This window comes from the organism of the source record quoted next, unplaced genomic scaffold, assembly GCF_019419815.1.
Source record: "Pyrus x bretschneideri cultivar Hongxiangsu unplaced genomic scaffold, Pyrus_bretschneideri_v1 Contig10, whole genome shotgun sequence".
Lineage (NCBI taxonomy): Eukaryota > Viridiplantae > Streptophyta > Magnoliopsida > Rosales > Rosaceae > Pyrus > Pyrus x bretschneideri.
Genome location: NW_025999391.1, coordinates 1,704,879 through 1,716,104, shown reverse-complemented (window position 1 = coordinate 1,716,104; position 11,226 = coordinate 1,704,879). Strand labels below are relative to the sequence as shown.

Genomic DNA, 11,226 nt, shown 5'->3' with positions numbered 1-11,226 from the left:
TATCCACACACATTTTTTTACTTCTCACACATTCCTTGTTAATTTATATCTGTTAATCTTTTTAAATTCATCTGATCTAACGGCTGAAAACTAAAAAGATGTGAGAGAAGTAAAAAAATATGTGTGGATATCACACCCCTTCATAAATTATACAAGCTCCAAACATATCAAAACTCAAACTCAATTGACTCCTACTCGTACATATTATAAATAATAGAGGTCAAGAAAAATTCAACTTTAGCTAGTACTAACTTGAGTTGTCCACTTATTACTAATTTTTCATGATATTTTTTCACACTTGTAAGTCAAAATTCTTAGATTTAAGGGTAGTGTTATTTACAAATTTCTTTTTACTTCTTACACCCTTATTAATTTTTTTATCTTCTTCAATTTACAATCCAACGGTCGGAAATTGAAAGAAGTGTGTGAGAAAAAAAATGTGTGTGTGAATAGTACCACGCAGATTAAGGGTTTTTTTCTATATCCAAAATTGTCTATGAGATTGTTTTAAAGGTTTTTTTATCCAAAATTGTTCATGAGATTGATATAACTCCTTACTTTGATTATTGAGATTTAAAATCAATAGAAGTGATCTCTGAGATTATCCACCGTTAATCATTTGGGTCTCCATCAAATTGAAGGTATTTTTATCAAATCAACCCATTTTCGTGAACTGGTGGTTTTTTTAACGGAATTTTTTTTACAAAATAACCAAAATGATTGATAGAGGACAATATCAAAAAAATCATTCATATCAATTTTAAATTTCAAAGATTAAAGTGATGAATTATGATTATAAAAGGAACCAGGCCCAAAAGCCGTCTATTAAGTATTAACGTAAAGGAAGGAAGAAAATAGTTGTAGCGTAGAAGGAAGAATACAATTATTGATTGGTGGTGACATGGCCATCAACGGTCCACAATTATAGATGACCCCCTCCGCGGCAAAGACTCAGCCCAACAAAACAACCCATATCGTCACGCACGCTACTTTCGCAGCATATCCAGCCTCACATTTCTTCAAACACATGGCAGCCACTCTCTCCGTCCGGCCCAACCGCCTCTCCGCCGGCTCCTCCTTCCCCCGCCCGCCCCTCCGCCGCCCCGGCCCCACCGGAATCCGAAAACCCGCCACGCAATTCGAGCCTTGGAGGGGCTCCATCGTCCCATCCCGCCGCACATTAACCTGGGCTGCCACGGCCGCCTCCAGAGCCGACGACAACGCACCGTTCGAGATGACAGTCGAGAACGCCCTCAAGCTCCTCGGCGTCTCAGACGGTGCCTCGTTCGACGAAATTCTTCGAGCCAAGAACTCGATTGTCGCGGCTTGTAAAGATGACCAGGAGGCGATTGCACAGGTTATTACATCTCCTCATTTTCCTTTCGAATTTCTGCAATTTATGTCAATCTCTTTTGGTAATTTTCTGGGTTTTGTACGAATAGTATTGGGTTGAAGTTGAACTAATTAATTTTTGCAAACTTAGAGAGAGTTTAATGTTTAAAGGTGCGTTTTTTTTTGTGGGTTCTATTGAATAATGTATAATTTTAACCACTGTAGCTCTAGTTTTTTAGCATATAAATAAATAAATGTTAGCCTTTAATATGTTATGTTAAATGTTTAGAATTTGTGCAGTTAATAATTTGATTTGTTTTACTCAATTGCAAATGAAGTATTGAGTTTAGGACCACAAATTTGCAAGGGATTTAGTGCTTGCAAACAAGCTATGAATTTAGATGTTCTGTTCTGTTTTTTTTGGTAATTAAGGGTGATGGGCTGTAGTGGTATCACAGTACACAAGCATTTATTATGGTGGTTTCTAGTTTTGGGTTGGAATTTTGTAATACCATGATTATGATTTCCTTGTCACTAATGTTAATTAGTTTAGGCTGAGGCTGCCTACGACATGTTGCTTATGAGAAGCTTAACTCAGCGACGGGCAGGGAAAGTTGTGAATAGCAGCGTTCGTTATGCGGATGTTAAGCCAGTGAGTGCTCCTGGGATTGGATCAGTGCCGCAGTGGCTGCAGGCTACTGTGAAGAATCCACCCATTGCAGTGGAAACGCCCTCGACAAGTGATCTGGGTGTACAAGTTGGTGTCTATGGAGCTTTGATGGCCTTAACTTATGTCAATGGAGCTTCGGGTTCTTCTTCGGGGCCGTATGGAGGGGCTGATGTTCCTGGACTGATCCTGGCTGGTAGCTTTGGAGCTTCCTTGTACTTCATGACCAAAAAGAATATTAAGTTAGGTATGGAGTTTTCTTATGTACAGGCATTTCCTTATTGTCGCTTATTAGATGTCCTTACTGTATTGGTGATTACCTGCAAGTTTCTATGTCATAAATCCTTGTATTCACTTTTTTTTGTCTTATCGTTTAGCATGGTTTTGTCAATCATGAATGAAAGTCATGGGTTTGTTTAGTCAGGTTGGTTATCTATCTCCAACTTTGAGAACGATTGGTTAATAAAAGGGTATTTCTGAAATTTTCTGCATCTGATCTGTGATAAGTGCATTTACTTAATGCAGTTCAGGCTCCATAGATTTTTTGTCTGTTTTTCTAAACCTGAGATTAGGCATTAAGTAATTTGGACTAATTTTCCGTTCACCTTTGCAGGGAAGGCGACCATCATAACTGTAGGGGGGCTTGTTGCTGGTGCCGTGGTGGGTTCAGCTGTAGAGAATTTTCTGCAAGTAGACATTGTTCCATTTCTTGGCATCCACTCTCCTGCTGCCGTAGTAAGCGAATTCATAATTTTTTTGCAATTAGTGGTCTCCTTATATTTACGGTAAAACAGCATTGTATCTGTGACTTGAATGGTGAAATCTGTAATTATTCATTGGCAAGATCATATCAAGCTCTATTTAGGATGTATACCGTTGCATGTTGTACAAAACTGACAATAGAAAGTAGTGGAACTTCTCGTTCTCTCGCTCACCCTTTCTCTCTCCTCTGTTTCTCCTTCTCCTTTTTCTTGTTCTATTGCGGATTCAAGAGTTTGTTTAGAACTTTATACCTGCAATAACTTTGGGGGTTGACAGTTTTCTTCTTTGTTATTTTCTATCCTTAAATCTCATTTTTATGGAGTTTAGGAGTACAGCACCGAAGATGGTTTCCCACATTTGATTCACTAACCACGTTGTAAGATCAGATTCAGCGTCAAATTCTCCGGCCAAGCACTTCTTATATACCGGTATGACCCTTTTGGATTCCTTCTGATTTCCGTAAGACCTAGAATGCTAAGGGACCTGTTGTGATGAACCTGATTTCCCAAGATTTACTGTCTTCTTAAACGTCATTCGTCTTCGACCGTGAGTTAGAGATTAAAAGGACGGTGATAGAAAGCCAAGTGTGTTGCCTTGGCATATCTTTGAGCTTGACGTCTTTGGCCGGTAGAGAAAATCGTGGCCGAACCAAAACCATGGTGGTGGAGTAGGATGGTGGGACAAGTTTTTATTTATTGGCTTTTAGTGGGGTGGAATGTTTGTTGAGTTGGGTTATGGAAGGGAAATGGTAAACGAACACCTTTTTTACTTTTTCACGCATGATGTTTAATCCTGATGGTTGATTTCATTTAATTTATTCAATTTGACGACCAAAAATAAAGAAAGGTGTATGAGGGGCTAAATACATGTATACTTTTTTTTTTTTTGAACTCTTGTTTTTCGTTATTGGATCAAGACACGTCGAGGAGATTTAGTCCAAGTGGGACTCTAGGTGAGAATCACTTCAATAAATAGAAGAGGGTTTGCAACATTCATGGGACCTTCAACACAACACACAAATTTGTCTTGCGCAATTTTTCGGTCTACGCGAAACCCTTTCATTTTTTAGAAAACACTGACCTCCCTAACTTCGTCAAACACATCTTACAGTTTGTATTGGACAACGCTGCTTGGCAACCGGCGACATCTTAGAGCACCGTATAGTCACACGGTTGTGGAGTATCTTAAAGTTTGCATTGGACAACACTAATTCAAGTTTAGTTGACTACCTATCCAAGTCTCTATCAACAAGGGTTCTTTGAGTCCTTGTTGGAAGAGGTCACTCCATTAGCTTTTCTGTTACATCGTTTGACACATTGAAAGCTGAACCCATTTTATGGTTGGATATTCACAAGTACATTTCAGAGTTTGGCACTTCGACGGCCGAACCACATACATAATCAAGACACTTATCTCCCTTGAGTATTTGTGTCCGTACAATCTAGTACATATTTGGCGAACTAATATTGCAGAAATATAATTGAAGCGGCCAAACCCTATGCAGACGGAACTTCGTAGAGACTATCAATCTTGTCTTTAGGCTCTAGAACCCAAAGGTCGAGATGAGTTCCTTCCTCGGCCACAATCGTAAGATACAAAAGCCAACAACGCGTTCGACACCACCACCACCACATTCATTCACTCACTAAACGAGCTTGGTCGTCGCGTTGGCATGTAGCATTTAACCGAATGACGTAGTTAGCTCATTAGCTATTTGCCTTATGTGCCACGTAGGCTAAGTAGTTTTTAGGGTCAACTATTGTATACGTATTTTTCACATAAAAACACATTATTTTCACACATTTTTCAAATAATACATTTAAGATTCACACTTTACACCTGTATTTTTAACATATTATTGAATAAATAATTTAAAAATAATATTAAAATTTAAATAACATTGCCGAATTTGCAAAGTATTAATTTAGCAAATTGTCGAATAATACACACATATTTTTCAAGTGCTTGACCGTTCTGTATTTTACTAACAAAACTTAAATATTAAAAAAAACTACTACAACTCACTCTCTCCTTAGAGGTGTGTTGATTTTTTTTTATTTTTTATTTTTTTTGAAATTTTGGTCAAGGGTTGATTAACATGAAATATTAAAAAAGATTGCATAGTTAAATAATAAAATATTTAGAGTTTGTTAAAATAGAAATTTTTTTACAAACGATAACGTTAGTGTACTTGCAAAACAACACTCCAACACTCAAAGTCAATGTTTGCAGCGTGTTTTTCGTAGTATTGCTTACGTCCCTTTGATTAAGTTGATCCTTAGCTAATATAATGGTGATGCTTGGGAACCAAGCTTCACCTTTTCCCCTTATCACGCAATTCTTAAGTAAGCCACAAACGGTTATTGATTCACAGCAGTATTGGGTCACCCTACTTGCCTCGTTGGGCTTTACCTCACGTCCCCTCATGTTAATTAATATTAGCTTGTACTGAGGGTAACATGTCCGCGCACGCCATAAAAATTGACTCACACACCATCACCATCTTGGATTCTTTACAAACCCCTCCACAACCGGCAAAATCCGATTGCACTTAAGTTTCTCTCCTCCACAACCATCCGCGAGTAGAAACTACGCAATTTTGCTGTTCTGAGAAGTCAGAACAGCATCAAACTTTGGAGAAAAATCTGTTCATTTGGAACCAAAGAAGTCTACCATGAGAGTTGCTACTTGCTACAACACCACCAACCCTACAAACTTAAATAATTGCAGCAACATTCAGAAATTCGTCGCCACTTCGCTACAACACCATCACCCTAAAAGCTTAAATAATTGTGTCTCAGCGAGCTGCTTTGACACAATATATGTACACAAATACAAATACACAATTCACCAATTCCGATTCTCTAACGCCTCATGTCACCTGCTGCTGTTTTCGTCATCCTTGGTGCTGCCTTCTATATACGAGGGGTTCCCAGCTTTATCTGCATTTTCACTGCAAGTCACAAGATCGCTGTACAGTTTCTGTGAAGCCCTGGAAAACTCCGCTAAGGACTCAAAAACTGAACAAAACCCAGTCTGGATTCCATTCAATGTGATCCTTTGAGTTTCCTCCACGTAATTTTGGTGTTTTTCCCTCTCCATGTCCACCTTTCTTCTGAACATATCTATCTGCTCCTTCTTCTCTGTCAAGGACTCGGTCTTATGTTCCATATCTGTCTCACATTTCTGTTCTGTGAGCTTTGGCTCCAGAAACCTGCTCTCTGTCTTCTGGAATGCACGAATTCTTCGGTCGAGCTCTTTGGCTAGGCTGTCAACTTTCCTTTTTTGTTTCTGCTCTTCCCCTTGCTGATTCAACAGAGCCCTCACGTCCTTTGTAAAGCTTCTCAAGGCAATGGTCACCAAAGTATCTGGTAATTTCTCCATGGAAGATAACCAATCATGGCAGATAATGAGCAACGGGGGGCCATTGACGCAAAATGGCACAGCTGAACTCCTGCTCCCTGAGTAGAAGTTTTCTTCAGGGACCACAAACTTGGTTAGCCAACCATGGAGAGTTTCAACATATGCTTTTTGTGCAGCGACGTACTCTTTAAAGCATGCATGCCAATTCTGAAGCTCAGCTAGGAGCTGAAGCGTTGCACGCATGTGAGAGATGTTGCTGAACTTTCCATATGCAGAGCCGGCAAAAGATTTCACCTCGGAAAGGATCTTGTGTTGGGTTTCATGAGATTCCAACATAATTTTCCAGGTGTGCATTAAGCTGCACAAGATACAAGCAAAATGTAAACTGATGAAACCCGCAATGAAACTAATTTGGACGACTGCTTAAGTTCAATCTGTTAGACTTCCATACCCTTTCAACAGCTCCACAATTTGAGGCTGCAGTTCTTCATCTCTCAGTATCTGGATTCTCTTGGAGATTGATTCAGCACTCCGAATTGCAATTAAGATCCTGGCATATAAATCCTTTACTGCAGCTCGAGTTTTGTCCATGGTCTCGTTGTCTCCTATGTCGTGGTGTTTAAGTCGCGAGCATTTTTTCTCATACAGTTTCCTTGTCATATCTCCAGCCTAGAAGCAATGCAAATGTTAAGCAATCAAACAATATTAGTAAAATTAAGGAAATAGTTCACTCGTGGAGACAGTGCAAAAATAGCTTACCTTAACTTCTTCATAGAGCTTCTTTTCCCAGGCATATAGCCTTTCTAGAGTAAGTGAATGACTTCCTGAATCCATTCCTCCATAATCATTGAAAAGATCATTGTTAAATTCTGTCCATGTTGACGAACCCTTAGATCTGGATGCCACGAGACTCTTGCACGACGAAAGCTTAGACGATGAAGTCGAGTTATGCCATGTTATAGCTTGAATTAGCTTTGTTGAGTTCTCTGCATTGAAATAGGATAAGTGAAGAATTATTAGCTTCATATGGATAAGAAACAAAGAGACTCATTATTGCTATAGAAACAAGTGTTGATTAGACGAACACTGTTTGACACTTTACATGTTACGGAGTCATTCCTCCATTCATGAAAATCCCAGTTGAAACGTGCAAACGTAACTCATTCAAATCACAAAAGGATAGCAAGCTTTTACACACATGTCAAACTATGATTTGTCTGCAACAGATAATGACTCCTTATTTATAAAGAACCAAGTTTTTTCCTCCCCTTACATGAAAAATAAGTACATGTGCAACAACATTCCAACTCTTTGAGAAAAAGAAATGATGCTGAGGTCCACAACCCAAATCCTTGATCAGTCTGCAGCAATTTGGGAGAAAGGTTTTGGGTATTTAAGTAAAAATGGAGCCATGCAAAAGAATTGTTAGTGACACTCAAAAATACTCATCCGTCATGAGCTTGGATGGGTATTGAATGACTATTTTGGAACGCCAATAAAAGCTCCCTACACAGAATATACAATATTTGCTAAACAAACAAAAAGACTAGAGCCCCACAATTGATCTTTTCAGAAGATGGGAGAAAAAGAAAGCGATGCAACTAAAAAAATAGTTAGAAGTGAATGGAAAATTCTTTTTGGCAAACTTTCTATTAGTTCAATAAAGTTGAAAGAAAAGTGAATTTAGGTTGTTTAGTTAGTCTAGGCAGCTGCAAACATATCAACACTCTGAATCCAAAAGAATTCACAAAGGGTCAAGAACCCAAAAAAAAATTAAAAATGTTTTGAACAATCAATATTTTTACACTACAAAATGAGTAAGTTAAGCTTTACAATATGTTAGCAATAATGTGGTTCAAATTCACCTTTGGCGAGAATTGAATTTAAGACTTTCTCGCTTACAAATGCAAAGAAATATTACTAAAAATTAAAATTAAAAAAAAAAAGATATCAAACATAAATTAAATACACCAACATTTATCACAAAGCAAGTGGTCCTCTACTACGGCAGAGGAGACAGAATGTTACCTTACATCATATCGTGGGTTCAAAGTTCGAACTCCGACTCCCTAATCTAATATTTAATCTAATAAATCTATCAAATCAATCAGTTTACAAAAAAAAATTGTTTATCACCGAAACCCTTTGTAGTTCAGCTTAGAAATTGTTCAGCAACATAGAAAATAAATTAAAATTTTAAAAAAATAAGAGTTAAAAATTTTCAAGTTTTGAAAAGAACCCACCTTTAATTTCCTCCAAACCAGACTGCATTTGCAATTTATTAGCGTCAAGCATCCTGGACACATCCTTTGCAGAATCAGAAGCCCTAGAGAGAAGGTCCACAATGTCCTTCAGTGCTTCCAGAAGCTCCCTCCCTTCAGCTGGTGTATTAATCACAGCAAGCCCCTTTTGCTCCCCCTCCCTCGCATTAGCCACCTCTTCAACCACCTTCACCACCTCAGCTCCGCCGTCACGCTGTTCTCCGCTTCCTTTTTCTTCCACCACCACCGCCTTGTTTTCTTCCTGCTCTTCTTCTCTCTGACTCTCCCCTTCTTCCTCTTCCAGCTCAGGTATCCCTTCCTCCTCCCTCACCACCCTCAAATCCTCGTCGGAGCTCCGCCTGTACCCGCTTATGACCTCCGGCCTCACGACGTCGAAAGGGTTGAAGAAATCCCACCCAAAGTCTCTCTGCGGTGACGGCATTGCTGGTGGCATTTGCATATAAAAGTACCCACATCCCTGTTCTTCTCTCACGTCTGTTTTTCGCTCCTCTTCTTCTCTCTCCTCCTCAGAGGAGTCGGAGGATGTTGAAGAACCACATGAGTGACAAGCAATGGCTTCATGGGTCGACTCAGACGGTCTCTGCTGAAGAAACATTGGGTTGGTTATCACATTCTCAGTGATCGGAAGCGGAGCCGGCTCCGCAGACTCCGGCGGCTGAGGAGGAGAGTCAGGCGAAAATGTGATGAGGTAAGGTTTAGGAGGGGAAGAGTAGCCTGCAACAAAGAAGTCCACGGCGGCAGCCACTGCAAACAAAGCATGGCCGTACTTACAGTGCGCCTCCGCAAGGGCGTATCTTTTCTGCACCGCCAGCTTTAGCTGCCGCTTTCTCTCTCTACAAATTGTCACAACTCCTCCTTCTTCCTCCAGCTTGGAAGCAACACATCCTCCCATCTCTCTCTCTCTCGCTAAAGGTGGAGACTTTCTGCTTTTAGGAGGTAAAAAAAATTGGTGTAAAAGTGATAAAGGTGAGTTCTTGGAAGAATCTTGTAGATTTTTGAAAAAAAAAATGGACAATCTGCTTCTAAGAACTAGGAGTTTTTAGAGAAATTTTATGTTAAAAAAATAGCTTCTGGCGAATTTTGAGAGAAAATTAGAAATGCAGCTATCTGAGAGCAGAAATCCAGTTCATTTCTTAGCACAGAAAACAGAGAGACAGAGAGAGAGAGGGAGATGGTGCAGCAGAGCAAGGGAGAGTGTTTTATTTTATCTATCTTATTTTTGTGTTTTGGGAAGGAAATATTTAATTGTTCTGCGAAAAAGGACCGTTGGACAGAGTAAGGTTTGTAGTTTCAAGGAGAGATTTTTATCTCCTCTAGTCCCCTTAACCAGGTAATCTTGACCAACATACGATTAGTTAACCATGTATGCACACACAGAGAGAAAGAGTAGATGACAGAGTAAGGGTCAGGCAGAACCCTAGGAGGAGGGAAAGAGGGTAGGGGCTCGAGAAAGAGAGAGAGGGAGAGAAAGATGGAGCTAGAGAGAGAGAGAGAGAGAGAGAGAGAGCTAGAGTGTGTTTTATGTCCTGTATTTTTTTGGTAGTTTGATATGGAAAGATATCTTCTCTAGATTCTTTCCGTTTAATTTTTTTTATTAAATAATTTAAATCTTTGAAATTTGATCTAATTATTGATAATAGGGGTCTATTCTAAATGTTATAATAATTTTAATCCTTTGATAAAATTTTAAGAGCCCAAATTATTTAATAAGTAGAATTATGTGAAAGGGATTTGAAAAGAATACATTTCCGTTTGAGATATCAATGAGAAGAATATCTATGTGATATTAGTTTACATGTTATAATATAAGCAAAATGAAAAATTATTAAAAATATAATATAATATTTATTAATAAATAAATACATATATCATAACACGACTAAGTGGGTTGTGGTGTTGGCACATAACCGAAAAAGTACTCCTTGAAAAATCAAGGACCTTAAAAATTCATCTTACACTAAATTCTTTTTTCTTTTTTTTTTTTTCGCACAATATATAAGTGCACGAAGACGTTTTTAGAATTCATAGAGGTAGGGGTGAGCAGGCTAGTGAGTAAAAAGAGGAGTCAAAGTTAGTAAATAAGTGGTAAAAGGTGGTCACCACTGCAAAAACCAGAGGGCTCCTTTGTCGTGTCTTTGTTGCCCTTCTTGTTTTTGATCTCTTTTTATATTTATATAATATAAAAAGCACATTTGTGAAAGAGAGAGGTTGAGAAAATTGAGTGCCTCCTTACCCTCTGTGTAAGCGGAGTGAATTTAACTGCTGTATGTGCGTTGAAGTATTTAAGGAGCTAATCTGGTGTATTTGTGTTAAGAAGCAATGTATAATATGTATCGATGTGAAATAGAAGGACTGCAGTGTCCATCTCTTGTCTCTGAAATTAATTTAGAGAGATTATATTTACACACCTTAAACATCCTTCTAATTTTTTAATATTTTTCTATCAAGTGTTAGTGGTGTGTAGAAAATATTAAAAAATTAAAAAGGTGTGGAAGAAGTAATTTAAGGTGTGTGAATATAATTTCTCTTAATTTATATTTGATATGCATAACGAGTAGTTTAATTGATTGAACGTGATCATCATTCCAAACTCAGAAATTAATTCTCCCATCTCTCGATATTTTTGTGTATAAGGAGGAAGGGTTATTATTTTCACTCGGTTAAGAGTGTCTAATATTTACTCTTACACTCATGATTAGGATTCAATCTCTCGTGTAATATTTAGTAACTGTTCTAAAAATTGAGTGCCTATTTACCCTATGTGTATGTGGAGTGAATTTAACTAATGTATGTGTGTTGAAGAATTTAAGGAGTTAAACA

General features: G+C 38.3%; 2 protein-coding genes across 3 annotated transcripts; one reads left to right on the top strand and one right to left on the bottom strand.

Moving 5' to 3' along the window:
- Nucleotides 1–953: 953 nt before the first annotated feature.
- LOC103946615 (protein CHAPERONE-LIKE PROTEIN OF POR1, chloroplastic) lies at nucleotides 954–2,933 on the top strand. 2 transcript variants are annotated; one of them, XM_018647327.2, is made up of 4 exons: nucleotides 954–1,357; nucleotides 1,886–2,246; nucleotides 2,377–2,423; nucleotides 2,613–2,847. In XM_018647327.2, the coding sequence occupies exons 1-3, from the start codon at nucleotides 1,028–1,030 to the stop codon at nucleotides 2,394–2,396; spliced, it is 711 nt and encodes a 236-aa protein (XP_018502843.2). In that variant the 5' UTR covers nucleotides 954–1,027; the 3' UTR covers nucleotides 2,397–2,423; nucleotides 2,613–2,847. The 2 variants fall into 2 exon arrangements, with proteins under 2 accessions (XP_018502843.2, XP_009355639.2); XM_009357364.2 differs by lacking the exon at nucleotides 2,377–2,423 and having other exon boundaries at nucleotides 957–1,357; nucleotides 2,613–2,933.
- A 2,460-nt stretch (nucleotides 2,934–5,393) lies between these two features.
- On the bottom strand, nucleotides 5,394–9,905 carry LOC103946664 (protein ALTERED PHOSPHATE STARVATION RESPONSE 1). The gene is made up of 4 exons (XM_009357419.2): nucleotides 8,368–9,905; nucleotides 6,884–7,110; nucleotides 6,576–6,793; nucleotides 5,394–6,482 (listed from the first exon to the last, which is right to left on the bottom strand). Exons 1-4 carry the CDS (start codon nucleotides 9,296–9,298, stop codon nucleotides 5,639–5,641), a joined length of 2,220 nt encoding a protein of 739 aa, XP_009355694.2. The 5' UTR covers nucleotides 9,299–9,905; the 3' UTR covers nucleotides 5,394–5,638.
- Nucleotides 9,906–11,226: the final 1,321 nt, after the last annotated feature.